Source organism: Onychostoma macrolepis, chromosome 14 (genome assembly GCF_012432095.1).
Source record: "Onychostoma macrolepis isolate SWU-2019 chromosome 14, ASM1243209v1, whole genome shotgun sequence".
Classification (NCBI taxonomy): Eukaryota; Metazoa; Chordata; class Actinopteri; order Cypriniformes; family Cyprinidae; genus Onychostoma; species Onychostoma macrolepis.
Genome location: NC_081168.1, coordinates 17,286,676 through 17,312,780, shown reverse-complemented (window position 1 = coordinate 17,312,780; position 26,105 = coordinate 17,286,676). Strand labels below are relative to the sequence as shown.

The 26,105-nt window shown below is 35.4% G+C and overlaps 4 protein-coding genes across 7 annotated transcripts; 3 read left to right on the top strand and 1 right to left on the bottom strand.

Annotated features, from left to right (window-relative positions):
- Positions 1-95: 95 nt before the first annotated feature.
- On the bottom strand, positions 96-2,505 carry si:ch1073-44g3.1 (uncharacterized protein LOC797133 homolog). The gene is made up of 2 exons (XM_058798190.1): positions 2,233-2,505; positions 96-1,730 (listed from the first exon to the last, which is right to left on the bottom strand). The coding sequence occupies exons 1-2, from the start codon at positions 2,272-2,274 to the stop codon at positions 1,122-1,124; spliced, it is 651 nt and encodes a 216-aa protein (XP_058654173.1). The 5' UTR covers positions 2,275-2,505; the 3' UTR covers positions 96-1,121.
- Positions 2,506-3,358: 853 nt separating this feature from the next.
- ppp2caa (protein phosphatase 2 catalytic subunit alpha a) lies at positions 3,359-7,683 on the top strand. Its single transcript, XM_058798689.1, has 7 exons — positions 3,359-3,783; positions 4,856-5,065; positions 5,160-5,333; positions 5,438-5,527; positions 5,642-5,803; positions 6,648-6,766; positions 6,890-7,683. Exons 1-7 carry the CDS (start codon positions 3,682-3,684, stop codon positions 6,960-6,962), a joined length of 930 nt encoding a protein of 309 aa, XP_058654672.1. The 5' UTR covers positions 3,359-3,681; the 3' UTR covers positions 6,963-7,683.
- A 1,142-nt stretch (positions 7,684-8,825) lies between these two features.
- sfxn1 (sideroflexin 1) lies at positions 8,826-17,718 on the top strand. The gene is given in 12 exon segments (XM_058798681.1): positions 8,826-9,081; positions 11,705-11,874; positions 11,978-12,148; positions 12,271-12,369; positions 12,476-12,551; positions 12,709-12,794; positions 13,802-13,914; positions 13,917-13,928; positions 14,188-14,237; positions 14,431-14,480; positions 14,584-14,631; positions 14,713-17,718. Coding segments are annotated over 11 exon segments (966 nt in total). The 5' UTR covers positions 8,826-9,081; positions 11,705-11,710; the 3' UTR covers positions 14,810-17,718.
- A 2,128-nt stretch (positions 17,719-19,846) lies between these two features.
- On the top strand, positions 19,847-25,895 carry septin8b (septin 8b). 4 transcript variants are annotated; one of them, XM_058798962.1, is made up of 10 exons: positions 19,847-19,958; positions 21,631-21,745; positions 21,829-22,024; positions 22,103-22,289; positions 22,374-22,535; positions 22,652-22,748; positions 23,738-23,906; positions 23,983-24,115; positions 24,606-24,784; positions 25,232-25,895. In XM_058798962.1, the coding sequence occupies exons 1-10, from the start codon at positions 19,929-19,931 to the stop codon at positions 25,233-25,235; spliced, it is 1,272 nt and encodes a 423-aa protein (XP_058654945.1). In that variant the 5' UTR covers positions 19,847-19,928; the 3' UTR covers positions 25,236-25,895. The 4 variants fall into 4 exon arrangements, with proteins under 4 accessions (XP_058654945.1, XP_058654948.1, XP_058654949.1 ...); XM_058798965.1 differs by adding an exon at positions 20,555-20,811 and having other exon boundaries at positions 19,940-19,958; positions 24,606-25,895; XM_058798966.1 differs by having other exon boundaries at positions 19,942-19,958; positions 21,631-21,741; positions 24,606-25,895.
- The last annotated feature ends 210 nt before the right edge of the window (positions 25,896-26,105 follow it).

The window sequence follows — 26,105 nt, the reverse complement described above, 5'->3', positions numbered from 1 at the left end:
ACGTTCATAACGTTATTTCGATGCTATGTCTTAACAGGTTTTCTCTTACAATATGTGCATATTTACAACATATTGTATTTCCTATTTAGCCCATGCAAATTCAGTTATTTTTAATATTTTGGTTACATATTTTTACATACTTTCAGTTGTTTACACAGTTACAGTCATATATCATTACTTCAGAAGAGACACAATTTCACACCAAACTTAATAGATCTGAAAAAAATAATAATAATTTAAATAATTTGTACAAAAAATAGTTTTTGCAGTTTTCCCGCACAACTTATTTTTTGGAGTTATAATTGTTTATTTATTCATTTTTTAAATCAGATCAGGTGTATTCAATTACACAAAACTGAGACTTGTTTTAGTGGTTAAAAAAAAATAACACGGTATTCTAGAGTGGATCATTGATCAGCAAAACAATTTTAGGTTGAACAGAACACACTGGCTGATATAAACTCACAGTTATATTTACAAGAGCATTATGCCATAGCTGAAATCTGTGATTTGACGTTTTATCAAAAATCCACACCATTCTCTGTCTGAAAAGGGCACCAGGAATTTCATAAATATACAACAACAACAAAAAAGATCAACATATCATTGGACATTACAAACAGAGCACTTTCACATACACATCAGGGGAACAGAGGAGTTATTACTAGTGAGTTATTACAATGTCCTAAAATCTAGAGTGAAACAAACTATGTGATGAAGACTGTTCCCAGCAGTAACTTTACATTGAAAGTATTAAGGAAAAGGCAAAGTTAAATGTAAAACAACACAATTGCAGTTCTCTCCACATTTCACTTGAGCAAAGTCTAAGGGACTGAAAAGATTAATATGTGTTCAATACTGTAACTTTATTTCACAATACTACCGTCATGCACATCTGTACAATAGGTTAACATATGTCATAGCGAGAAAGGTAATGCTAATGGTCTTTGGAAAAAAGATACACAAAAGGATAACACTGGCACATACACATGAGTTGAAGTATCAAAATCCATCTTTTTTTCTTCCTTGCAAGAGTTTGACATCTCAAACACGATTCACTGTGACTTTGGACATGCACCCACATCCCGAGTCCCCACTTGCAATAAATAAAAAAACTGTTTTCACTCGGTAGTAGTGTCTTTCTCTTTCACAGTGGCTTCGCACAAGGCCCTCTTCTGCATCATGGTGTAAGGGAACGGTGCACCATTGCAGGCGCCATAGTCCAGTTTGTTAAGCCTTGCCAGAGTTTTGATGCTGCCTGGAGGCCTACCTGGGCTCACCTTGTAGCCTGCAGCTTTGGTGGTGCCCAGTGGCCGTCCTGGGCTGGTTTTAAAGCCTGCTGCTCTGGTGGTGCCGGGCGGTCGTCCCGTACTTGTCCTGTAGCCTGCAGACTTAGTGGTACCCGAGGGCCTGCCTCGTCGTCCAGACTTTCCGAGGCCCTTCTTTTTCTTGGAGCCCTCTGGAGCATCTGCAGCCCTCATTCGAACGGTTTGGGAGTGAAATTCATTCTGGGAGTCCTGCATCTGACAGGACATGGGCTTGATCATGCTTTGAGGCAAGGGGGGCAAGTTTGGGAGTGGCAGTTGTAGTGCAGGAGGTGGGGCGGTGGTGTAAAATTTGTTGGACTGTGAACTGCACAACTCAAAGTGACTGGCTGGGTGTTGCCCATCATCTCCAATGCTACCCAGACCATAGTCGTTGCTGTTGCTGGCTACTTGGTGCATCATTTTCTGTTAAAAAAATATATATTTGAAAACATTTGATATATTACAAGATAAAGTGGTTAATGAAAAGTATGTTGTGAAATAAACACTGAATGTGAGGCTTTGCGATACTTTTCCAACATCTTACATCGACCGCGTGCATCGAAAGTGATTGATTGACGGCGTCAATCAAAAAGAAAACAACAGGCCTGTGCATTTAACCACTGAAAGTTAATGCAGAAGAAGGCGTAGCTATATAAACTACGAATAAACTACGGAAATATTCACACTTTAAGTAGGTCGCATCACTTTACAGTTAGATAAACACAATGTCTGGTCATAAAATGTACAGCGACCGCGGAATATCGCTTATGCAAGTCCATCGTTGTCCTGTCATTCTGTATCTTTTTTTCCTGTGCTATTTGGTCATTAATATAGACTATTCTTTTAATTACTGCAAATAAAATTGAATTTAGTATAAAACAGATGTAATTTTGCGTTAAATAATGCAATAAAGAAAGTACTTTACCTCATCTGGAACGCGGATCACGGAATGTAATGGGTTAAACATGAAACAGATCTATCTTCCATTCTTGAAAGCAAAAGCATAATGTTATTTACGCAGGAATATGAACATCCTTGAACCGCAAAATGCTTTCTTCCTAAACAATCGTGCTAATTCTGGATTATGGGATGGATATTTTTTCCCCTGAACCGCTGAGGTTTAAAGCTGAAAGGCAGCCATTTTCACTAGAAAAAAAATAATAAAATAGTAAGAATAGCTAATACGCATGCGTCAGCTGCTGGTGGGAATTTATACTATTCTTTAGCAAATACCAGAAGGCCCTGGTGTCAACTCACGCGCCACTTTTGTCCTCGATATTTATTCATTTATATATATTCATATGTTGATGACATTTGAAAATGTCACTGTGTCTATACAGAATGCGTATAGATTGGGATTTTTTTATTATTATTATTTACCTTCATTTAAGTCATATTTCCAAGGAGAGTGTTTAATGAGAAGCTTTTTTATGAGAGCTCACAGGGAAAAGCACAGTCAGATATGTTCCCCATCACATAAATAAAGAATAAACTATATGGTATATGAGAAAGTAAAAACATATGGACATGAAAACAATGTATGGATAGAAAATATTTGAAGTGTATGAATAACAATATTTAAATAAAGTATGTTGAAGACCATAATGAACGCTGCTCCTTTACAGGATGATGTACACAGAGGAAAAAATATCAATCACTTCCCAGCAACAGAACACAATGTAGTAGTAGTAATAGTAATGATAATAATATCATTATTATTACTACTTTATTTGTTAATTAAAACCTAACAATGTAGCGGTTCTCAAATTAAAACGAACTGTTATTCCCCTTGTACATCAGTTGGCGGCACTAAACGCACAAAAGACAAAGCAGTATATCTGCGACAAATACTACTATGGCGAAGACTTACAATGGTCAATATTAATAAGGTCACGATGACGTTCATTAATAGCCATCCTATTGCGAACGCCTGGCTTATAAATATTAATTAATCAGTCTAGGAATCAACCAATGGGGAAGGCTTGGCTCATGAATATTAAGCAGGAAGCCTTGGCAATAGTAGGATTCGTTATTTTGAATGCGGATTAGGTGACGTCAACCTACATGAGCGGATTCTTCGTCGCTGCGCATCACAACCAGACTCCGACCGAAATCAAAGGAGCTTTCAGGCTTACTTTTAATCGTTTACTGCTTACAAAGAACAGCAATTCGTCGATTTATTCTTGAGGGAGTAAAAGTGACAGCGTTTCACTTAATTTTGCGGCCTTAAAGTATTTAAAGTAACCAAGGACTCAACAGCTTTAAACTGGGATTGAGCACTTTGACGCATGACGCCAAACCCAAATAAAGCATTCTGAGTCATTTTACCTTGTTTTTTTTAATATTACTTGAATGAATTAAGGAATTGTCGAGAATGGACGAGAAGGTATTCACGAAAGAACTGGACCAGTGGATCGAGCAACTGAACGAGTGCAAGCAACTCTCGGAAAACCAAGTAAAAATTTTATGTGAGAAGGTGAGTTCCGCACGACGGTGTCAGTGTTACATTGTATGTTAAAACCCAAAACACGTGTTTTGTCAGGCGGCCCGTGGGCGCAGCAGGCAGCAGCATACTGGCTATATTTGTTATCGGCTCAGATACAGTTGCAGCGCGCCCTTCCCACTGGCCGCTTATCCGAAAATGGCGGTGCCGAATTATTCTATTATTGGCCGTCTGTGCGCCATGAATGTGACTATTGGTTGTTGGCTGTGCAGCGCAGTTAGCAACCAGAGCTCGGCAGGTTATGCCCACTTTACTGTTATTCGTTGTCAGGCAGAGTTTTGGGTTTGCCTTTTGCTTTCTAAGCAAACGTTCAGATCCACCAGCATCCGTTAAAAAAACCCTAACAACCTAATTTTGCATTATATATATATAATTTGTTTTCTTTTAATGTGTTAAAAGGAGACATTTTTATGTAAATTGTTTAGCAATGTTAAAAATGCCCAGATTATTTCAAGTGGCGCATCTAGAATTAGTCCACCTGCATCAATCACTATGACCTTATTCTGTTAAACCAAAATTTTCAATGTCCTGTAACTTTACCTGCACAATGTAAAAGTGAAAATGTGCGCTTGTTGCCTTAAAATAGTTGACCTAAAAATGAGTCATGTACTCACCCACATGTTGTTCCAATCCTGCATGACTGACTTTCTACTGTGGAGCACAAAGGAGCACCTGAGTTTGTATTGGGAAAATATACGTCTTTTATAATGTATAAAATAATAAAAATACTAATAATAATGATTATTAGTAGTAGTATTGTAATTAATATTATTATTCACTTACTTTTCTTTTATAATTACCAGTTAGTTTAGATGTTACCACATTTTTAGGTTATCTGACACACATTTTTACAGCGCGTTTGGTCCCTCAATCCATTTCCAAGAACAAAGGCCCATTAAGCATATGCCAATACTTATTCATCACTGGTCCGTGTCAACATTGCCTCTCGCAGTTTGTTAGGAATTTTAAATGCACTTTTGCTTAATAGTTGAGACAATGGTTTGTGTGCTTTTGTAGTCTAACCTGCCTGTTTTATCTATTGCAGGCTAAAGAAATTTTATCCAAAGAGTCAAACGTTCAGGAGGTACGTTGCCCGGTCACAGTATGTGGAGATGTACACGGCCAATTTCACGATCTTATGGAACTGTTTAAGATCGGGGGTAAATCACCAGATACTAATTACCTATTCATGGGAGACTATGTGGATAGAGGCTACTATTCAGTAGAGACAGTCACACTACTGGTGTCTTTAAAGGTATGTGAATAGATATAGTTTTAATATCAAAGATATTTAAGAAAATGTTAATTTGCATTGTTAATGGATTTTTTTGTCACTTTAAATGGTCCAGGTTCGATATCGAGAGAGAATCACCATCCTCCGTGGAAATCATGAAAGTAGACAGATCACACAAGTTTATGGCTTTTATGACGAGTGCCTGAGAAAATATGGAAATGCAAATGTTTGGAAATATTTCACAGACCTCTTTGACTACCTTCCTCTTACAGCCCTCGTAGACACACAGGTAAAGGAGTATTTCATTCGTTGTGACTGCACTCAACTCAAAACAAAGACGTTGCATAGTAATTTGAGTGCACATAAAGCTTAAGCTTTGCTCTGTCTCCACAGATTTTCTGTCTCCATGGAGGATTGTCACCTTCAATTGACACGCTGGATCATATCCGCGCATTGGACCGTATCCAAGAAGTTCCCCATGAGGTATAAAATCCACCTGTGAATATTAGAAAGATGTATAGTGTTACTATATTCAAAATCATTAAGAGTCCCAGCTGTGAATATTACTCACAGGACCTTATGAAATCTTATTGGCAGGGTCCCATGTGTGATTTGCTGTGGTCCGATCCGGATGACCGTGGAGGTTGGGGGATTTCCCCCAGGGGGGCTGGGTACACATTTGGCCAGGACATCTCAGAAACATTTAACCACGCCAACTGCTTGACTCTGGTATCACGAGCTCACCAGTTAGTGATGGAGGTAAAAGAGAATTGATTACCGTGCATAAATATTTGTGGGATACATGAATGGTTTTTGATTTTTGGAGTAGAAATAAGTTTGATTTTTAGAAGGCCACAAGTGGCATGTTGTTAATAGTGATATTATTTCTAAATTGATAATATTTAATGTAATTAAGAGAATGTTATTATTGAGTATTTCCATGAATTAGATGTACATTTCAGACATTTTCAGACTTTTCTTTAAAACCTGTAGGCTAATTGAGTAAAATCATTCAGTTTGCATTAATAGTTTTGCTATTATGACATATTTTCTATTACAATAGGGGCAAGTAATATATAAATATTCATATGCCTGTATAATAAAGTCACAGAATGAATTTACCTTTCTCATGAATCTCTTTTACTTAGATTTTGACTTGTCTCACATTGGTTATTTAATTATTCTAACTAAATTGTCAAAATACAATTTTAAATAAAATACTTGATTTACTATTTCACATTAATTACAATTGAAAGAATATATAAATATTAATACAAAATTTAGAAAATTGAATAACTGATGACAGACAAGGCAGAATCCTAATAAAAGAGATTCATCTGAAAGGTAAATGTATATAATTATGTTGCGTATATAATTTTTAAAGATGTTAAATGTTGTTTGTTACATGAGTAAATTAAAATGTAACATGAAAAAAATGCAGCATAACTGAAACAAAATATGTAATACAAATTTGAAACTGTACAAAGTTCTAAAATATTCAAATATATTTTTTGTTTTGAATTTGTAGCACATGGATAATAATACACCTGTACCAGCTGTGGATTAGCTAATGGCTAATGTATTTTTTAAAACATTTCTACAGGGTTATAACTGGTGTCATGAACGTAATGTTGTAACGATCTTCAGTGCACCTAATTATTGCTACCGATGTGGTAACCAGGCTGCCATCATGGAACTCGATGACACGCTCAAGTATTCCTTGTACGTATATGACATAAAGCATAAAACAGTTTCTGTTTTTATTGATGATTCCCCTTTCCCTGTGTTATATATCTGTAATTTTGCTGTTATAAATATGAATATTAAGAGAATGATTTCCTTTAGTTTACAGTTTGACCCTGCACCACGCAGAGGAGAGCCTCACGTTACTCGTCGCACTCCAGATTATTTCCTGTAAAATGGGAAGGCTTTTTTTAAAAATTACAGTATTGCAGCACTATCTGACCAGTGGACAATGATTATTCATAGAAGACATGCTCATCTGTTCAAATTTTCCAACACAAACCCCTGTCCTTGGACCAAAACATGTGCCATATCAATACTGCAATAAGATGGCTGCAGTCTTCTCAACAAACACACAAATGTAACAGTACTCTTTCATCTGCATCATGTACTTCTCTCTCTTATGTACTAAAAAGCTGTTGTGTTTTTGATCAGGATATAAGGGTTTCTTCTGACTAACGGGTTTATGTGCATTCTTCTGAAATGCTGTGTTTTGGAATAACATTTTGAATATACACTCTAAATGCTTATGACTGGATAATGTTCAAGTTGTGATGAGCTTAAAATAGTGCTGTGTATTATAGCTGCATTTTCATGCTGCATGGCCTCGGGTACACAATGAGCTGTCATTGGCAAATTTCCGACTGCTGTTTTAAACGGTTGCCTACTGCAGTGTTCGTTACAGGTGGATATGAGACACTTTAGTTTTAGTCCCTTTTCAATGTCTTTTAAGCACTTTTTTCAATGCAGTATTTGTTATTGTTCTTAGTTTACAGAGCAGTGGTTTTGTTTGTTTTTGCTTTTGTATGTTACTGCATTATTTCCCAATAATTTGTAAATGAGAGCACAATTAAATAGGGATTTGAACAGCAATAAAGACTCATGCTATTTATCTATGTAAAGTCTGTTTCTTTTTAGACAGCAGCTGTAACGTTCTGTTCTGGTGCAAAATGTTAGCAGTGTTGCTGATTGATTTTAACTGTCAAACTGGGTCATTCTACTGTTATGCAGTAGAATGTACTGAGCACTGTAACTATAAAAAAAAACGAAATATGCCTGTATTGTATTTTTTAATGGTTACAGTACAGCAGCCTTTTAAAAAATATATGGTCTGGTTAAGTTCAGGCAACTGTTTAAACAATGAATATTAAGAGGATGGAACCTAATAAGACAAAAAGAATGAGGTTAACCATTGCTCAGAGAAAAATAAAAAGTTTGCTTATATGAAGATGAAAACTTGAAATCATTTGAAAACCATTATAACAACTTCTGTCATTCTAACAGTTTTTATAAAATATAACAGTGAGAGATGCTTGCTCATGTTTTGTTTTAATTTTTTGGGATAAGAAGTTTTTTTTTAAAATGAGGAAATATCTGAAAACGTGCCACACTTGAAATTCACTCTTATGTTTAACTAATATGAGTTTAATATTTTATACAGAATTGCGGACATGAAAATGCTATGCACAGCAGGAATGACATAACAGGTTGCTGTTTAAAATATCCGCTAGATGGAGCCATTTCTTAACCAGTTATCTTATACCCTTAAAGGGACTTTGATTGTACTAATGATGAATCTGTCATGCACCCTCTTTGAATAAAAAGAGTTTTAATTAGCTCTAAGAAATAACTGGCATTTCGAAAAATGTATTTTTTGGAGGTAATTATGTAATTAACATATTCATATCTTTCTGTAGAGATTCTATTAACCTCTAAAAAAGGTGAACGTGTTCATTGCGATCCTTCTGTATGACATCTAAGATATAAGAAGTGACAGGCGCAAGAGCATTTATTTATTTGGTGAACACAATTCATACAAAAGAGTAATGCTTTACGTTTCAGTTAGACAATCAACAGTTAAAAAATAATGTCATAAAAATTAAACGGATTTGGCATCTTTGAAGCTCATTAAATTCCATAATCAAAATATTTGCTTTCCTTTGATTTCATGACAAAAGCATTTCGTTGACTGAGTAATGCATTTTATCTTACTAGCGGAGCACGCGCAACTAAAATTCCGTAGCTACCTGTTTATCTATAATTAATTTTCTGGATATAACCGTTTTCTAGAATATAAATCGAATGTTGCCATGTTCCAAATATTTTCCAAGTTATTGAAAACTTTTATTTTGAACGATCATCAGCGTCTGTGGTTGGTTGGGAGAGAGGGTGGCGTTTACTGCAGCGTTCTTCACGTTCATTCGTAAATTCCAAATTAGCCTCAGCGCGTGAGACTGATATCTGCTGCGGAGTGCTGTGATTTGGTCTGACGGCGAGCTTTGCACTGTTGCACTGTAAGTAACATGACCTTTCTTTATAGATCTCCACGGATGCCATTGTCAAGATATTTTTTTGCTGGCTGCATTAGAATGTAAAAGCTTATGCTGCCACTTAGTGGATTTGTGATGTGGCATCCAGAGGTTGATAAAGAGGTGCACAGCTGGAGTTGTACAGATGCTTTTAAAGATAAAACTAACATTGATTGAGATGTTCATCATACGGAGATATATTTTTAATATGATATTTAAGCATAATATAATTCATATTTTGGATTTATGACATATTGAAAACCCCAATGGAAGCCACCTAACCGGTACTGACTGGTTTTGAACCATTCTTTGCCATTGGGCTACAATGATGAAATTCTAACAATTGATTTCAAAACGAGACACCATATAAATCATGCCATTTATCCTACACTGCGTGCTCTTTAAAGAGCATCAGTGTTTTAACACATAAAATATAGCATAGGATTTAAGATGTGTGCATGCATATTATTACTAGGCTATTGAAAAAACACAGAGTATAATATATATATAATCATGGAATGCATACTATTTGGCAAGAAATGGGCTGTTTGGGGAAAGTGTCATAAACACGGTTTCTCTGTTCAAAGTTCAGTTCAGATCAAGAGGCCCGTGCATCGGTCAGTGTCTTATCACTGCAATCCACAGTGTGTACGCGCTGTTCTGGGGCTTTCATTGTAGGAAAACGTAACATATAGTCGCTTTGTTGCGATGTCCGAATCGTGAATCAATTGTTCTTTTGAGTCGGCTCTTTGTTTTAGCGAATCGGTTGAGCCTGTGCACACAAGCAGTCTGAAGGATTGTTCACAAAAATGACTGAACGATTCGTTGACGGATCGAACTGAATCCGTCAGAATCAACAATTGACTCATTGAACCGAGAATCATCTCTTGTCAAATAAAACTAAACTTATTGGCAAATAGAAGAACGTTACATAAACCGTAAATCGAAATGTTTACAATTTTACGTTGGTTTTACTAAATTGCTTGTTATGGAAATACGATACGATATTTAAATGAATTTTAATGTCAAATTTCAAGTTTTACATATTTTTTGGAATTATGGCTACATAACACCATATAAAACATAATCGAAATAAAATGTAATATAAAGAAATGGCAACATATCGAAACGTATGGCTGAATTCTTTTCGAACCGGTTCTTTGAAACGAACTGCTCAAAAGAATCGACTCAGTCAAATCAACTGAGTCGCACTTCCTATCACCATTGAAACACGTTACAACCGGGACGCAGCGCAAGCCAAAGCATCAAGTGATCTCGTGCAAAGCACATGAACATGATTTGATTTAAAAAGACACGGGCCCACTTTTGTAGCTGTCAGCAGAGAAACGCTTGATTTATTATAGTCCCTTTAGCCGTCTTTGGTGCATTGTCAAGATAAAATGTCACCAAGCTGCACATTTAGAAAGCGCGTGATTTATTTCATTTATTTAATTTTGCCACTGTGAATGCCTTTAATTGCAATATGCGCATGCAAACAAATGGTTAAATTCTGTTATCTAAACTCAACCTTGAAGCGTTTGATAATGAAGTTGGTTTTCTAATGGTCATTGGAAAGGCATGGTTCAAAATAGTAACCTATCATTTTAAACAGTATGGCTTTCTTTCTTCATTGGAAAACAAAAATTGCAGTCTCAGCCTCAGTAATCCTGTAAAATATCCTTCACACATACATTTTGTCGAATATCTTTTGTCTTTCACATTTTTTGAGAGAACTATCAGTGTTATCAATTTCTAATCTGGTACTTTAGCCAGTTTTGTATAGAAACACAGGCCATATATACAGAGGCACTGCTTTATACGGGGACTAGCAGCACCTTGTCATTTTCAGTGTGACTGATGTTCAGGCCTTTCTTTGGTTGGCTGGTCAGCTGTGTCTTTAGCAGCTACATGCTGATTCAGCGGTGGCTTAATCAGGAGAGGAATGTCATGTGCAAGCATTATTCAGTTGTTTCTGGGGGAAAATAAAATCTAGAAAGGCTTTTGATTCATTAGACGTTATTTGATTATATTGTTTTTTTCTATATAGTAAATATAATAAAACTGAAGTGAAGTGAAAATTCTGTTTACATTACTGTTCAAAAGTTTGGGGTCAAGTGTGTCAAGTTTTTTTTTTTTTTTTTTTTTAAGAAAATACTATATTTATTCAGCAAGGATGCATCAATGATTGAACTTTCTATTCCATATCAAATAACCTCAATCAAATATGAAGCAGCACTACTGTCTTCAATATTGATAATAATAAGAAAATCAGAATTTTAGAATGATTTCTGAAGGATCATGTGACACTGAAGACTGGAGTAATGACAACTGAAAATTCAGCTTTGATACCACATGAATAAATTACATTTTAAAATGTATTAAAATAGAAAAAACTGTTATTTTAATATTATTTATTCTTATAATATTTCACAATATTACTGTTTTATTGTGTCTTGGAACAAGTAAATACAGTCTAAGTGAGCAGAAGAGATCTTACCATCCCCAAACTTTTGAACAGTAGTGTACTTACCATCAATCAATCAAAAAAAAAAAACATCTGTGTTAAAAGATAAAGAAAAGTGTTTTTAACAGTGTAATATTTTTACAGTGTACCATGGCAGCTGAGCTCTCCACCTCCATAAACATTAAAGAGCCACGCTGGGATCAGGGAACATTTGTGGGTCGAGCAAAGCATTTCTTCACTGTCACAGACCCGAGAAACATCCTCCTGTCGAATGAACAATTAGAAAAAGCACGTCAGATTATTCTGGATTACAAGTAAGATTCTACTCTGCACTTGTGTGCTTTACTATAGTGTTTCATGCTACATGGTTTTCTAACAAATAGACTATCGTAATCTTCCGTTTTCCTCTCCTTGAAGAAAAGGGGTGGTAACACCGGGTCTCACAGAAGACGAGCTATGGAGGGCGAAGTATGTTTTTGACTCAGCTTTCCATCCAGACACAGGCGAGAAAATGCTCCTGATTGGTCGCATGTCTGCTCAGGTCCCCATGAACATGACCATCACTGGATGCATGATGACGTTCTACAGGTGAATCATGCTGCTTTTGCTGTGTAATCCACTATTGTAGGGTAGCAATAGGACTTTTTTTGGCCAGTAAATGATTTGCCCACATATAATGCTGAATATTTATACTCTTTCTCGCTTTTTAGAACGACTCCAGCAGTTCTGTTTTGGCAGTGGATCAATCAGTCTTTTAATGCAATAGTCAACTACACCAACAGGAGCGGAGACGCCCCCATCACAGTAAAGTGAGAGGACTTTAGATCATGCATGTGAATATTTTTTGCATTTATCTTGTGTTTTACTTTGAACTATTTTGCAATATCCCTAAATTCCTATTATTTGTTCCTGCAGCCAGCTTGGCACAGCATATGTATCAGCCACCACAGGAGCCGTGGCTACTGCTTTAGGACTAAATGCATTAGCAAAGGTAATGGTCTTGCTTTCTAATGTTTAAGGGCTGTAACTCTTTCACCGCAAAGTAGTAAATATTAGAGTGTTTACTGCTCATTGCTCACTCTTTGTGTTCATGTAACAATCAATATTTATGTTTAAACTAAAAATGATTTAATTTCACTGTCTTTCAGCATGTGTCTCCACTCATAGGACGCTTTGTTCCTTTCGCTGCTGTAGCTGCTGCTAACTGTATTAATATTCCACTCATGAGACAACGGTAAATAATTATCTAAAACAAATCATGCATAAAGAGCTTTGACCTGAGTTTACTAGGGTTGCTCAGAATCGGTTGTTCAATAGTCATGAAATACTGGAATAACAAAAAAAAATGTGCATGTGCATGTTCTATAGTTCAAAAGTTTTGGTTTGGTAAGATTTTTTATGTTTTTGAAAGGACTCTTATGCTCAACAATTTATTTGATTAATAATATAGTAAAACATTAATATTGTGAATTATGCCATGGTCTGTCTGAATACTCGATTCTGATTGGCTGGCAGGTGTTGATTAAATTCGTTGAACCGCACAGGTAGTTCCAGGTCAGTTTAATCACGTTCTATATTAATGCGCTTCCTATAAACATTGGTAACCATAGTAACATACAGTTACAGTTGAATAGTAACACAGGCGAAAATATCAAATATTGCAACACAAATATTAACATCTTTAATATGTGAATGCTGGCAAATGACCATGGCATAAACGGGATAATCAACGGCTAGCTGTGCATTAAACGATTTGAATGCACTTTGCGGAGGCAACCACCCTCCGCCTCCATGTCGTGCATTCAAATCGTTTAATGCACAGCTAGCCATTGATTATCGCTTACATATTACTCAAATCTAAAATGACTATTTCCTATTTAAATATATATCTTAAAATATAATTTATTCCTGTAATGGCAAAGCTGAATTTTCAGTAGTCATTACTCCAGTTTTCACACAATCCTTCAGAAATCATTCTAATATGCTGATTTGCTGCTCAAAAAAACAATCCTTATGCATAATAATTTTGTGGAAACCTTTCTTTTTCAGGATTTGTAAATCTTTTGTAATATTATAAATGTCTTTACAGTCAATATTGACCAATTTAATGCATCCCTGCTGAATAAAATTATAATTTCTTTAAAAAAAATTAAATTGGCTGACCCCAAATATTTGACTGATGGCGTATACTGTGTGCACAGTATAACAGACATGAAGTGTTGTTCCTTTTGTTTCAATCAGGGAACTCAAACACGGCATTCCAGTAACAGATGAGAATGACAATCGGTTAGGAGAATCCTCAAAGGCAGCTCAACAGGCCATCACACAAGTGGTGGTTTCCAGAATCCTCATGGCCTCCCGGGAATGGGTTCGTTTACTCTAAATCTCTGAATCTGATTGCAGTATAATGGGCTTTGCAACTATATTTATAAAATGATGCATCTAATTTAAACCTAGAAGTAAAGTTTAGGAATTTGAAATGTGGTTTTGAGTGGTTGATTTTTTTGAGTGGTCCCTCACTGTAGGTCTTATGCAAATGCAATGTTCATTTATCAAAGTGCATATCTGTTATGGGACACTGTCATTACAAACAAATAATCTATCATTCTAATTAAATCTTCCTATAGCAATCCCACCATTTTTAATGAACTCTTTGGAAAAGAAGGCCTTCCTGAAGGTAATTTCAAACCTACATTATAGATATTTTGTTTACATGGCTGAAAATCTTAATGAAAGCTATTTAGCCTTAGCAGAGCATGTACACACCCAACAACAGTGTCCGGTCTGCTTGAAAGCGTTAGCCCTTAAAATGGCCCCATAGAATCAAGGGCTTTGTTGCCAGGTTGATTTTACCCCCTTCATTTTTTCAGAGGTTTCCGTGGATGAGTGCACCCATTCAAGTTGGCTTGGTTGGGTTTTGGTGAGTTGCCAAAGATAGAATGATGGTCTAATAAACAGTTATTTCCTGAAAGGCATTCAAGAATTTGTTACCTATTCTTTTTTACATTCTATCTTCTTCTTAGCCTTGTGTTTGCAACCCCATTGTGTTGTGCGTTATTCCCACAAAAGAGGTGAGACCATTTCCAAAACAGTTTGAATCTTTTCGGGAATAATTCTGTTGCATTTCATAATTAAATGCATCATTCATGCAGCTCTATGGCAGTGAGCCGTTTGGAACCAGAGCTGCAGGAGAAGATTCGAGCCAGTCATCCTGGAGTAGAGACTGTCTACTTCAACAAAGGACTGTAAAGACAAACGTTGGTGAATCTGCTCTCTACTGTAATGCTTTCACGTTCATCTAAAACATCTCTTTGTGTGCCAAAGTTCACCCGTTCCTCTCCAGGACATCCCAACTCAGTCATTTTGTAAGATGTTTTTACATTTTTGACTGTTTTAATTGTTTTAATTGTTTGCTGCAGACTTTTGTCTGACATGTGTATGACGGTGCACACTACTGTATATACATGTAGCATTGTTTTTTTTTTTTTTTATATTTGAAATCATTTTGTTTGCTGCCAGATTATTCCATGTGCCATTCAATGTCGTTTTCGGTAAGGATCAAAGATGGCTGGTGTTGACCTTGTTTGTCTTTTCCGTTAGTCTGTATTGCATTGTTATTATCAGTATTTCGTCTTGAGGGTTGCAGTTTATACGTTACTGCCAAATTTCATTTCAGTTTCAAGAAAAATCAAGGGACCTCTTAATGACGATAGTGCAATCCGTTGAAAACATTGCCAAATACAAACCTCTGCTGCACATTTCCTTAGACGCAGGTTTAATAAACCGATAAACTACAGCATGGGTTTTAAGAAGAGTTTTATCTATTTTACTATCCTCAGTATTTGAGTTTAACTAGGATGTTATATAAGAATAGCGTGTATGTTCATATAATTTCTTCTGCCTGCTGACAGTGCATGAACAAACTTTTTGTAAGTGAAAATAGTGTGAGGTTAAAGTTCAATGTGTTCTCATTGACTGTTCCAAAGTCCACTCCTCTAGCAGTTCAAGGTAACACATTGTTTTTCAATGCAAACTTCACAAACCTGCATCTGTTTTCTATTAAGTCCACCATAAAAACTGTCTTTTCATGTGCCATATTTTGTTACGCTTAAGGTAACACAGCAGTTTCCATTAAACCTAGAATAACTAGAACAATCTAACAGTATAGAGGTTAATGATTAATGGAAGGTAATGTGTCATTTTCTGTATCTTTTAAAGAAAAGACAGAATCCAATAGTATTTTTTTTAGCTAGTGTGATTTTTCCTTTTATGAAGTGCTACACTGCCTTTCCGTAAATCCTGTTCTTGTTTGCCATCAACACTACATGGCCAAAGTACATGGACAGTTCCTTTAAATGAACAGGTTTGGCTACTGACAAGTATTAATGTAACTGCATAAAGACATTCTAGCTAGAAAATTGTATTTTAGTAATCTACATGACTCCAGTCCATCAATTAATGTCTTGTGAAGTGAAAAGCTGCATGTTTTTAACTTTAAACCATTGCCACAATATTATGGATAAAGACTTAAAACCGTGGATTTGTCTATTACAAACACACAGCTTTTCACTTCATAAGACGTAAATTGATGTACTGGAGTTATTTGGATTACTTGTGCATTATTGTGATGTTTTATCAGCTCTCGTTCTGACGGCACCCATTCACTGCAGAGGATCCTTTGGTGAGCAAGTGATAAGGCAAAATTTTTCCAAATCTGTTCTGATGAAGAAACAAACTACATCTTGAATGGCCTGAGGGTGAGCAAATTGAATTTTTTGGGTGATCTATTGCTTTAATGGAACTGCATACAGTGATATTCTAGAGAACTGTATGTTAAACTTTATGCTCAAGGTCCATAAAGAACTCACTCACCACCTCACTTTTTTGAAACAAGATGATTGGCCCACACAAAGCCTCGCCCTTTAGGATGAATTGTAATACAGGGACCATGTTCACTGCGTTCCAAAAGCCAAAGCCTTCCTAGAAGAGTTTGGAGCAAATGGATCAAATAATGCTTTTAGTTCAAAGCAACATATGGGTACTTGTTTGGATGTCCATGTATTTTTGGCTATGTTATGTATTTTTAGATTTACTGATGTTAATCTTTGTGAACTTTCTGTTTAATTGACTAAGTCTCCATGTGTTGAGGTATTTAAATATGTTTAATGTTTAAAATGTAACCTACTAAGAGAGCGCAACAGCTCTCGGTTAGCTGTGTGTTGATCCCTCTGATCTTTGTTGTTGTGAGACTGTTGATGTGCCACATTTGTTCAGTTCTTGAATGTAGTGTTGGCAGTAATGAAATCAAACTGAGAGCATGTACATTTCTGTGGATAGACTGCTGGTTTTGTTGGTAGCCACTCTTTGTTTTTGTTTTAATTGTGACAAAAGCACAACAGTCCTTGTTCTTCAAGATTCCCTGAAGGTCTTCAGTATTATGCTTCACGTATCTCTGTGAAAGATGATGGGTAGGGGACAATTCTAGGTGTTTATAATGTGTTTAATGTGTGCCAGATCAGGGTCGCCAGTGTCACTAACATTTGCAGGGCCTGGGACATTTTTTTTCGTCCCCCTCAATGAAGGCCCTAGGTGCTCAGATCTTTGATCATTCCTATTCCATTTGAGATCTGTGATACTTAAAGAATCGTGTATAAATAAACTGAATTCATAACTGATGCGTCAAATAACTGCTGGTTTGTTCACCAGAATCACAACAGCAATGTAGCCATGAGGATCTTTAGACAGGAATTTACAGCACATCTGTTCTTTGTAATCATTATAAGGTAGCTGACTTATTAATAGATTAAGTGGAATGCAGTGTTTTCCTGGACAAGAAAACAATTCCTTGTGCATTGAACACAGCATAATACTGTTTGTTTCCTGATCCCATATTATGTAATCAATATAACTCAAGACATCTGCATACTTGGAACAAAACAGGAATACTCTGAGGTGACTCAATGGTCTGCTCTTCAAATGAACAAGACGCTCTGATTCGTACAATAATTTGTTTACAGTGAATGAGATGGGTGTACGATTTTCAAGATGAATATTTTAAAAATGTTTCTTATTTTACAGTGAATGGGGATATTGTACTGTGTAGATTACACTGTACTGTGTGGATTACCTAAATGAAATAAAGAGTATTAAGCAATGGATCGATTTTGTGGCCTGTCCTCATAGCTATATTTGTTTGGTGTATCACACTAGATTTTAGGAGTGTGCACTTTAATTTCTTACAGTTTCCTCAGTATAAATTCAAAACAAAACAGAAATTCGTTCACTTACCTTCAACTGGTTGTTGTGATATTCATCAGTATTCGGCGCGTATGTCACGCTTAAAACGAATGTCATCGCATTAAATAACAATATATATATGATTTTAATCAAATTATAAAATAATATAGCCTACTAGTTGGCTTCGAACGAATTGTTAGAACTAACCTGTTTAACTTGAGGGAAACCGGCACACCCTCTTCTTATTATTCGCTAATATTTCTGACAAAATAAAAGTTAGTTAGAAAAGCTCTGAAATCGTTTCCTACCTGAAGGTTCTGCTATATCATTATCTTTAAAATTCATAACTTTTAAATATGGCCCCAGTGTCTTCTGTAGCTAATTATAGGTAAGGGGTATAAACAAAAAGGGGAAAGGGCGACACATACTGGACATACTTGGAACTCAGCACTTCTGGCTGTGTAGCCTACTGTAGACACAACACTAGACTAATAAAGAATCTGAAGATGATAATTGTTTGAAACATTTCGAAGCCTCAGTGTTTAACAAACACATGATAATATGTGACCCTGGACCACAAAACCAGTCTTAAGTTGCTGGGGTATATTTGTAGCAATAGCCAAACACACACTGCATGGGTCAAAATAATCGATTTTTCTTTTATGCCAAAAATGATCAGGACATTAAGTAAAGATCGTGTTCCATGAAGATGTTTAGTAAATTTCTTACCGTAAATATATCAAAACTTCATTTTTGATAAGTAATATGCATTGCTAAGAACTTAATTTGGACAACTTTAAAGGCGATTTTCTCAATATTTTATTTATTTATTTATTTATTTTGCACCCTCAGATTCCAGATTTTCAAATAGTTGTATCTCGGCCAAATATTATCCAATCCTAACAAACCATACCTCAATGGGAAGCTTATTTATTCAGATTTCATGTGATGTATAAATCTCAATTTAAAAAAATTGACACTTAAGACTGGTTTTGTGGTCTAGAGTCACATATATATATCATATAGTATATAATATATAGAATTAAAATGAAACTATCAAGATGAAATTGAAGTGCAGACTTTAAGTTTTAATTCAAGGGGTTGAACAAAACATAAAAAGCTTAGGAATTACAACAATTTTTATACACACTCCCCCCATTTTCAGGGGCTCAAATGTAACTGGACAAATAAAAATAATAATGAATAAAATGTTCATTTTTAATATTTTGTTGAGAATCCTTTGCAGGCAACGACTGACTTGAGTCTGGAACTCATGGACATCACCAAAGGCTGGGTTTCCTCCTTTGTGATGCTTTGCCAGGCCTTTACTGCAGCTGACGTCAGTTGGTGTTTGTTTGTGGGTCTTTCTGCCTTTAGTTTTGTCTTCAGCAAGTGAAATGCATGCTCAGTCGGGTTTTTCTTTACCATGGAAAGGATCATCCACCACTGTTGTTCTCAGTGGACGTCCAGGCCTTTTATGTTGCTGAGCTCACCAGTGCATTTTCTTTTTTTCTCAGAATGTACCAAACTTGATTTGACCACTCCTAATGTTCCTGCTATAAATTCCTTAATCTTTCCTCCATGTGTGATGAGATGAATCCAATTGTGATGAATACCCTCAAATTAAAGCTCAGAGTGTGCACTTTAAGCCCATAGTCATTGTATAACTATAATTTGAATAAGTTTTGGTCAACAGCTAAAATAAAATTGTGCCTATGTCATATGATAATTGATTATATATGATACTTATATAATAGAATAAATGAAATTAATTAATTAATGTATTTATTTTCATTAGTTAGTTAGTTAGTTAAATGAAGAAGCTGGTAGTATAGGTAACTATATCTGCTGAGAATCTTGTCCAGCAGAGAGATGTACTTGATTTGACACTTGTTGAGAGAGACACTCAAACCAAATAAACAAGTCTGTTCTGAAACAAGTGCGTTTGTAAGGGCAGTGGGAGGAGTGAACGTGGGCAACCCGGACAGCATTTTAATTCAGCCAGAGGGTGTTTCCATCAAGTGGCCATATTAGAATGGTAGAGAGAGAGAGAGAGAGAGAGAGAGAGAGCACAAACGTCAGCGCAATAAATGAAAGCATACTGTCAGTGCTATCTATCGCATTAATCTGCATGGCTGCCACAGATGTAAACATATATCCTGTAAGTTTTTTTTTTTTTTTTTTTTGCCTCTTATATTTAGGCGACTGCGCATTATTATTCTAAATATGGCATGCATATTCTTGATAAAGTTGCAATGTGTGCAGCGAGATGTATGAAGACTGGATTAGTTGACCGACATGATTCAAACTTTTGCATAATTCATAATTTGCCTGTATTTATGTGCTAATACGCGCTGTTAGTTTGTTGGTTGCAATGGAAAAAGGTTTAGTGTACTTGAGTTTAATTCAATCAACACAAAACCGTGTTTAAGTTAAGCATTATATTTAGTTCTGCTGTAAATCACTGTTTGTAATAATGCATGCCATGAAACTATTTCAAGATGCATATGCTTGTAATTTATATTTATAGTTTAACATTGGGGTCTTTCTCTGGTTAAATCCACTGTCAAAGTCATTTCAAGCTGATTAGTTCTTGTAAGCAGATCAGCTTTGGTTCTTCTGCTTGCTGCTTCAGTCAACATGCATTCCAAGTCTGTAACGTTTTTACATTTGTACAAGAGTATCATCCTAATTCTGTTCATTTATGATTTTAAAATGCCTTTTAACTTGTTCCATTTGTAAACCCGGCACTTAAAGGATGTTTCTTAGGGCAAAAGCAGTGGAAGCCATCAGTTACTGAGAAACACAGGCTGCATAAAGAGTCCTTTGTGCCCCAGTGTGTGTGTTAAGAATACTGGGGCAGTGGAACAGATGAAGGCTGTGTGAAACACTTCCTTGTGTTTGTACAGAGTGAGGAGCTCTGAATACCTCAGCATGCTGCTTTTCTCTGTGATCGAGACTCAAACCCGGGTTCATGCATACCAATATGCTAAGTTACTAACAAAGTGACATGGGTCAGCATCTCCGCTTTGATCAGTATCTCCCATGTATTAATAGACATATATTTGTGATGGAGCACTGAAAATATTTTGAAATATTATTACAATTTAAAATAAATATTTTAAAATGTAATTTATTCCTGTGATGGAAAACTGAATTTTTAAAAAGCTATTATTCCAGTCTTCAGTTTCACACGATTCTTCAGAAATCATTCTAATATGCTGATTTGATATTTTTATCCACGTTGACAACAGTTGTGCTGCGTGATATTTTTGTGAAAACTGTGATACATCATATTTACAGGATTCTTTGATGAACAGAAAGTTCAAAAGAACATAATCCATTTAAAATAGAAATCTTATGACATTACAAATGTCTTTTTCTGACAATTTCTCTTAAAGAAATAATTCCAACTGCAAAAATTTGAACAGTAGTAAATATATGATATATTATTTAATATTAAATGCAATTGCATTGTTAATAAACTTACTTAAGTAAACTTCAATATATATATTTACTGTTTAATTGATTATTAAATAATACAATGAATAATACTTTAAAAAGACAGAATTTAACTGCTTTTTTAATTGTCCTTGGCAAAGGCTTATCACCGAAACATCAGCAACAATTAAAAAGCTTAAGTGAGAGTGCTGTTATATTCTGTCTTTTTAACTGATTATTAAAACCATTAGTGTTTTTGAAAACAAGTCTAAATGGTTTTGCTAAAAAATTAAATCCACTATAATGTCATTTTGTACAAAGGCAATTATTCATGACACTCTCAAAACGTCCTGTATGTCATGTCAAACGTTAACGATATTGTAATTTCTCAGAGTGAGGAGATGAGGACTCTCTCTCTCAGCGGTCATGTGGGTTTTGACAGTCTTCCTGATCAGCTGGTCAGCAAATCAGTGAGCCAAGGATTCAGCTTCAACATTCTCTGCGTAGGTGAGGAGAAAGTGCTTTTAAGATTCTGCAGACCTGGCATGCAATAATAAAATCGATACAAAAGACTATGCCCTCTTTTACAGGTGAAACTGGCATAGGCAAATCTACATTAATGAACACGCTATTTAACACAACGTTTGAGAATGAAGAGACCAGCCACTTCCAGAACGGGGTGCATTTACGCCCCAGAACATACAGCCTGCAGGAAAGCAATGTGGATTTGCAGCTAACCATTGTAGACACTGTGGGATTCGGCGACCAGGTTAATAAAGAAGAAAGGTAATGCTTGAGACTTCAGTTAAATCCCCAATGAAGTACCAAAGTCAAAATCCTAAACTTTTTCTGGTTTCTCTGCAGTTATAAACCTATTGTGGACTACATTGATGCTCAGTTTGAAAACTTCCTTGAAGAAGAACTTAAAATCAAACGTTCCCTTTATAACTATCACGATTCACGCATCCACATCTGCCTCTATTTTATTGCTCCCACCGGTCACTCACTGAAATCTCTGGACTTAGTTACCATGAAGAAGCTGGACAGCAAGGTACAGTGTTCACAAACACTGTCATCTAATCTTAATTTATATACATAGAATTAATGTATATCCATATTTTTCCTTCCCAACCAGGTCAACATTATTCCCATCATAGCGAAGGCAGACACTATATCCAAGAGCGAGCTTCAAAAATTTAAGATCAAGATCATGAGTGAACTGGTCAGCAACGGTGTTCAGATCTACCAGTTCCCAACAGACGATGAAGCCGTGGCTGAAATAAACTCTTCTATGAATGTAAGAGAAGCTTGAGTAAAAATATATATCATAATATCATGATGTTTTGCTGTTGATCAGAACAGATCCACACTATACAGGCATCTTTATTGTTGAGCTGGTGACTTGTGTTGCAGGCACATCTCCCTTTTGCTGTGATCGGAAGCAGTGAAGAAGTTCAAATTGGGAACAAAATGGTGCGGGCCAGACAGTACCCGTGGGGCGTGGTGCAGGGTAGGTATTGCTGCTAACAGTACATAAAGATATTTATAATTGTCTTATTTTTAGACAAAAATGCTGTGTTTTCTTTTTTATTTCCTGATAGACTTTTTTAGCGTAAATGCAAATGAATAGCAAAGGATGCACTTGATACTTTACCTGTGTATATTATGCTTTCGTCCAAGTTTTTATTATTATTATAATTATTTTTTTTTGGAAAATACATTTATAGTTTTATTTAGCAAGGATGCATTAAATTAATCAAAAAATGACAGTAAAGACATTTACATTATTACAAAATATATTTGAAATAAATGCTGTTCTTTTAAACTTTCAAACCCAAAATATATTAGGGCAGCACAACTGTTATAATAATAAGAAATATTTCTTGAGCAGCAAATCAGCATATTAGAATGATTTCTGAAGGATCGTGTAACACTGAAGACTGAAGTAATGGCTGCTGAAAATTCAGCTTTGCATTACAGAAATAAAGTACATTTTAACATATTACAACAAAACAGTTATTCAAAATTTTACAAATATTTTGCAGTATTACTGTTTTTGATGGTGAGCATAAGAGACAAAAACATTAGAAAATCGTAATTACCCAAAACTCTTAAACAGTAGTGTAAATGAATAGTCTTCTTCTTTAAAAGTACACATAATGCATACAAACTAATTCAAAATAAAATCATAATTATGACCAATACCAATTTGCATCTCACAAATTTGACCATGATTTCAAAGCAGCATTATTAAAGGGATAGTTCACCCATTTATTCACCCTCATGTCATTCCAAACCTGTATGAGTTTCTTTCTTATGTTTAACACAAAAGGAGAAATTTGAAAGAATTTTGAAGAACCAAACAGTTGTTGGTCCTCGTTGAGACCCCCGTAGTAGCTGTCAACATACATTAACGCACAACTGTGTCTTGATTACTGTAGACATCATGAGAACTACACCATTATCAGTTAAGTTATGATTTCTGGGCTTTGTCCTCAGTGGAGAACGAGAGTCACTGTGACTTTGTAAAGCTGAGAGAGATGCTAATTCGTGTCAACATGATGGACCTGAGGGAACAGACCCACGCCAGACACTATGAGCTGTACCGCCGCTGCAAACTGGAGGAGATGGGCTTCAAAGACACCAACCCTGACAGCGAACCCTTCAGGTACTGCAACTTCTTCTCAACAAGAAAATTCATTTTACATTGCGTAGTGCACTGAAACATCTGTCCTCACATACAGTCTGCAGGAGACATATGTGGCCAAGAGAAGAGAATTCATTGGTGAGTTACAACTCAAGGAGGAGCAGATGAGACAAATGTTTGTCAACAAAGTGAAGGAGACAGAAGCTGAACTAAAAGAGAAGGAGAGAGAGGTAAGAACCACTGTTTGTTTTTCTAATATAAATGGTCATGTAAAAAAACTACATTATATCTGCCTTTAGTGGAGACATGGCTTTAGAGTAAAATAATAATAAAAAAGTAATATTTGAAAAGTAATAATTTTCATTAAATGTAATACTTTTCACCTTTTATAAAATATTTAAATACTTGTCAATTTATTAAATAATAAAACAAAATAAAATCTTATTTTATTCATTTAAAATTAAATATTTCATTAAAAATAAACAATGAAATACTTGTCATTAATATTTAAATATTCACATTTTAGAAAAGAATAAAATATAAACAAATTCTTCAAAAACATGTTGCCTTTTATTTAAATAAGCTAAAAACATACAAAAAATATACAATAAACCCTTCTTGATTAAATTAAGTACAGTACTTTTAACAGTATTTCAGCACTGCTGTGTTAATCGGTTAAATAATAATGGTTAATCTCAGTAAATGAGTCTGTATTCCCAGCTGCATGACAGATTTGAGATGCTGAAACGTACACATCAGGAGGAGAAGAGGAACCTGGAGGAGAAGCGTAGAGATTTAGAGGAGGAAATGAACACCTTCAACAGGAGGAAAGTGGCTGCTGAAACCCTACAGTCTCTTCAAGGCTCCTCTGCCCTCAAAAAAGACAAAGAGAAGAAAACGTAAGCCTTCTCCTCCTCTTTTTCCCCCATTTCAACCTCTGAGACTATCTGTTCCCATCTCTGGTAGTCACCGTCTGTGAATGAGACTGATCTGTGTCTGCATTCACAAGCGTCTGAGGTCTTTTTGTTTGTCTGAGTTGGCTGACCGTCTTTGCTTCTTCTGGGCTCTGAAGCCAGGGCAGAGGATGCTGTAATATTAGAGCACGCTAGACAGGATCTGGGCATGTTTAAGGAGAAAGAGATAGATGATGACACTAGTTGCCTGGTACTGCCAGCTGCCGGATCAGCATGCATTTACGCCCCCCGATTGAGTGTGTTTGCCATTTTTTTCACTCACTTTGAATAAAATGAGGTTTTGATTGCTTGAAATATGTGTTAGTGCTCTCGGTTGGTAACATTGTTTTTATAATCTAGCTGATTTTATTTCTATTAAACATTTCTTTTCAGTTAACTGGCGTCCCAAGGAAGCATCGGCATCAGTAACTGCTCAGTAATTTTACAGCTTGTCATGCTTTCAGGTGATGGTTAAATGTAAAACGAGTACAATTCAGACTGTGATGATTCACTGATGTGTACTTGATTCTTCTGGATTTACATTTTTATTAAAGGGATAGGGGTTCACCCAAAAAAATACATTATGTCATAATTTATTCACCCTCATGTTGTTCCAAACTCGTTTGATATTCTTTCTTTTGTTCTTAACATAACATATTTTGGTTTTAATGATAAGCAAAATCATTTTTTGTGTTACACTGAAGAAAATAAAAAAAGTGGGTGAGTAACTTTTCATTTTTGTGTGAACTGTGTAAGTAAACATGAAAGTTCTGTTTAATATTGTATTGGTTTGATTAAAACCAATTAACTTTGTCATTGTATTATATTAATAAAGAACTTTTAACATATAAATTTGATTTTTATACATGAATATATTTTCCTCTAAGCAGTTTTACCAGATTGAAAAGACTGTACAAAATGAATTGTTTTATATTAACCAGAATAATTATGATATTTTTACATGTTAAATATCTCTGCTGATGTTATGGCTTACCTCTGCTATACAAATGCAAAATGTAAATTTTTTCAATTTAAAATAAAAAGTGCTTTTACAGTTTATTTTGTTCTTTGTATTACTCACTTACTTCTAGAGATAAATATGGAAATAAATACATGTGAATAAAACAAAAATAAAATAATACAAAAAATAGGACTACATTTAAGATGTAAAAAAAAAACAAGTCATATATTCCTTTATTTCTCTATTATTTATGTATTTATTTTTAATTTATGCACGTTTGGGCCTCCATATAAAAGAACCACTCAA

Coding starts and splice junctions, on each gene's coding strand:
- si:ch1073-44g3.1 (XM_058798190.1), bottom strand. CDS start 2,274: ATGTTTAACCCATTACATTCCGTGATCCGCGTTCCAGATGAG. Junction 1,731..2,232: donor TGATCCGCGTTCCAGATGAG/GTAAAGTACTTT, acceptor TTTTTTTAACAG/AAAATGATGCACCAAGTAGC.
- ppp2caa (XM_058798689.1), top strand. CDS start 3,682: ATGGACGAGAAGGTATTCACGAAAGAACTGGACCAGTGGATCGAGCAA. Junction 5,528..5,641: donor TCCAAGAAGTTCCCCATGAG/GTATAAAATCCA, acceptor TCTTATTGGCAG/GGTCCCATGTGTGATTTGCT. Junction 5,804..6,647: donor CTCACCAGTTAGTGATGGAG/GTAAAAGAGAAT, acceptor ACATTTCTACAG/GGTTATAACTGGTGTCATGA.
- septin8b (XM_058798962.1), top strand. CDS start 19,929: ATGGCTGCCACAGATGTAAACATATATCCT. Junction 21,746..21,828: donor CTTCAACATTCTCTGCGTAG/GTGAGGAGAAAG, acceptor CCTCTTTTACAG/GTGAAACTGGCATAGGCAAA. Junction 22,025..22,102: donor CAGGTTAATAAAGAAGAAAG/GTAATGCTTGAG, acceptor GTTTCTCTGCAG/TTATAAACCTATTGTGGACT.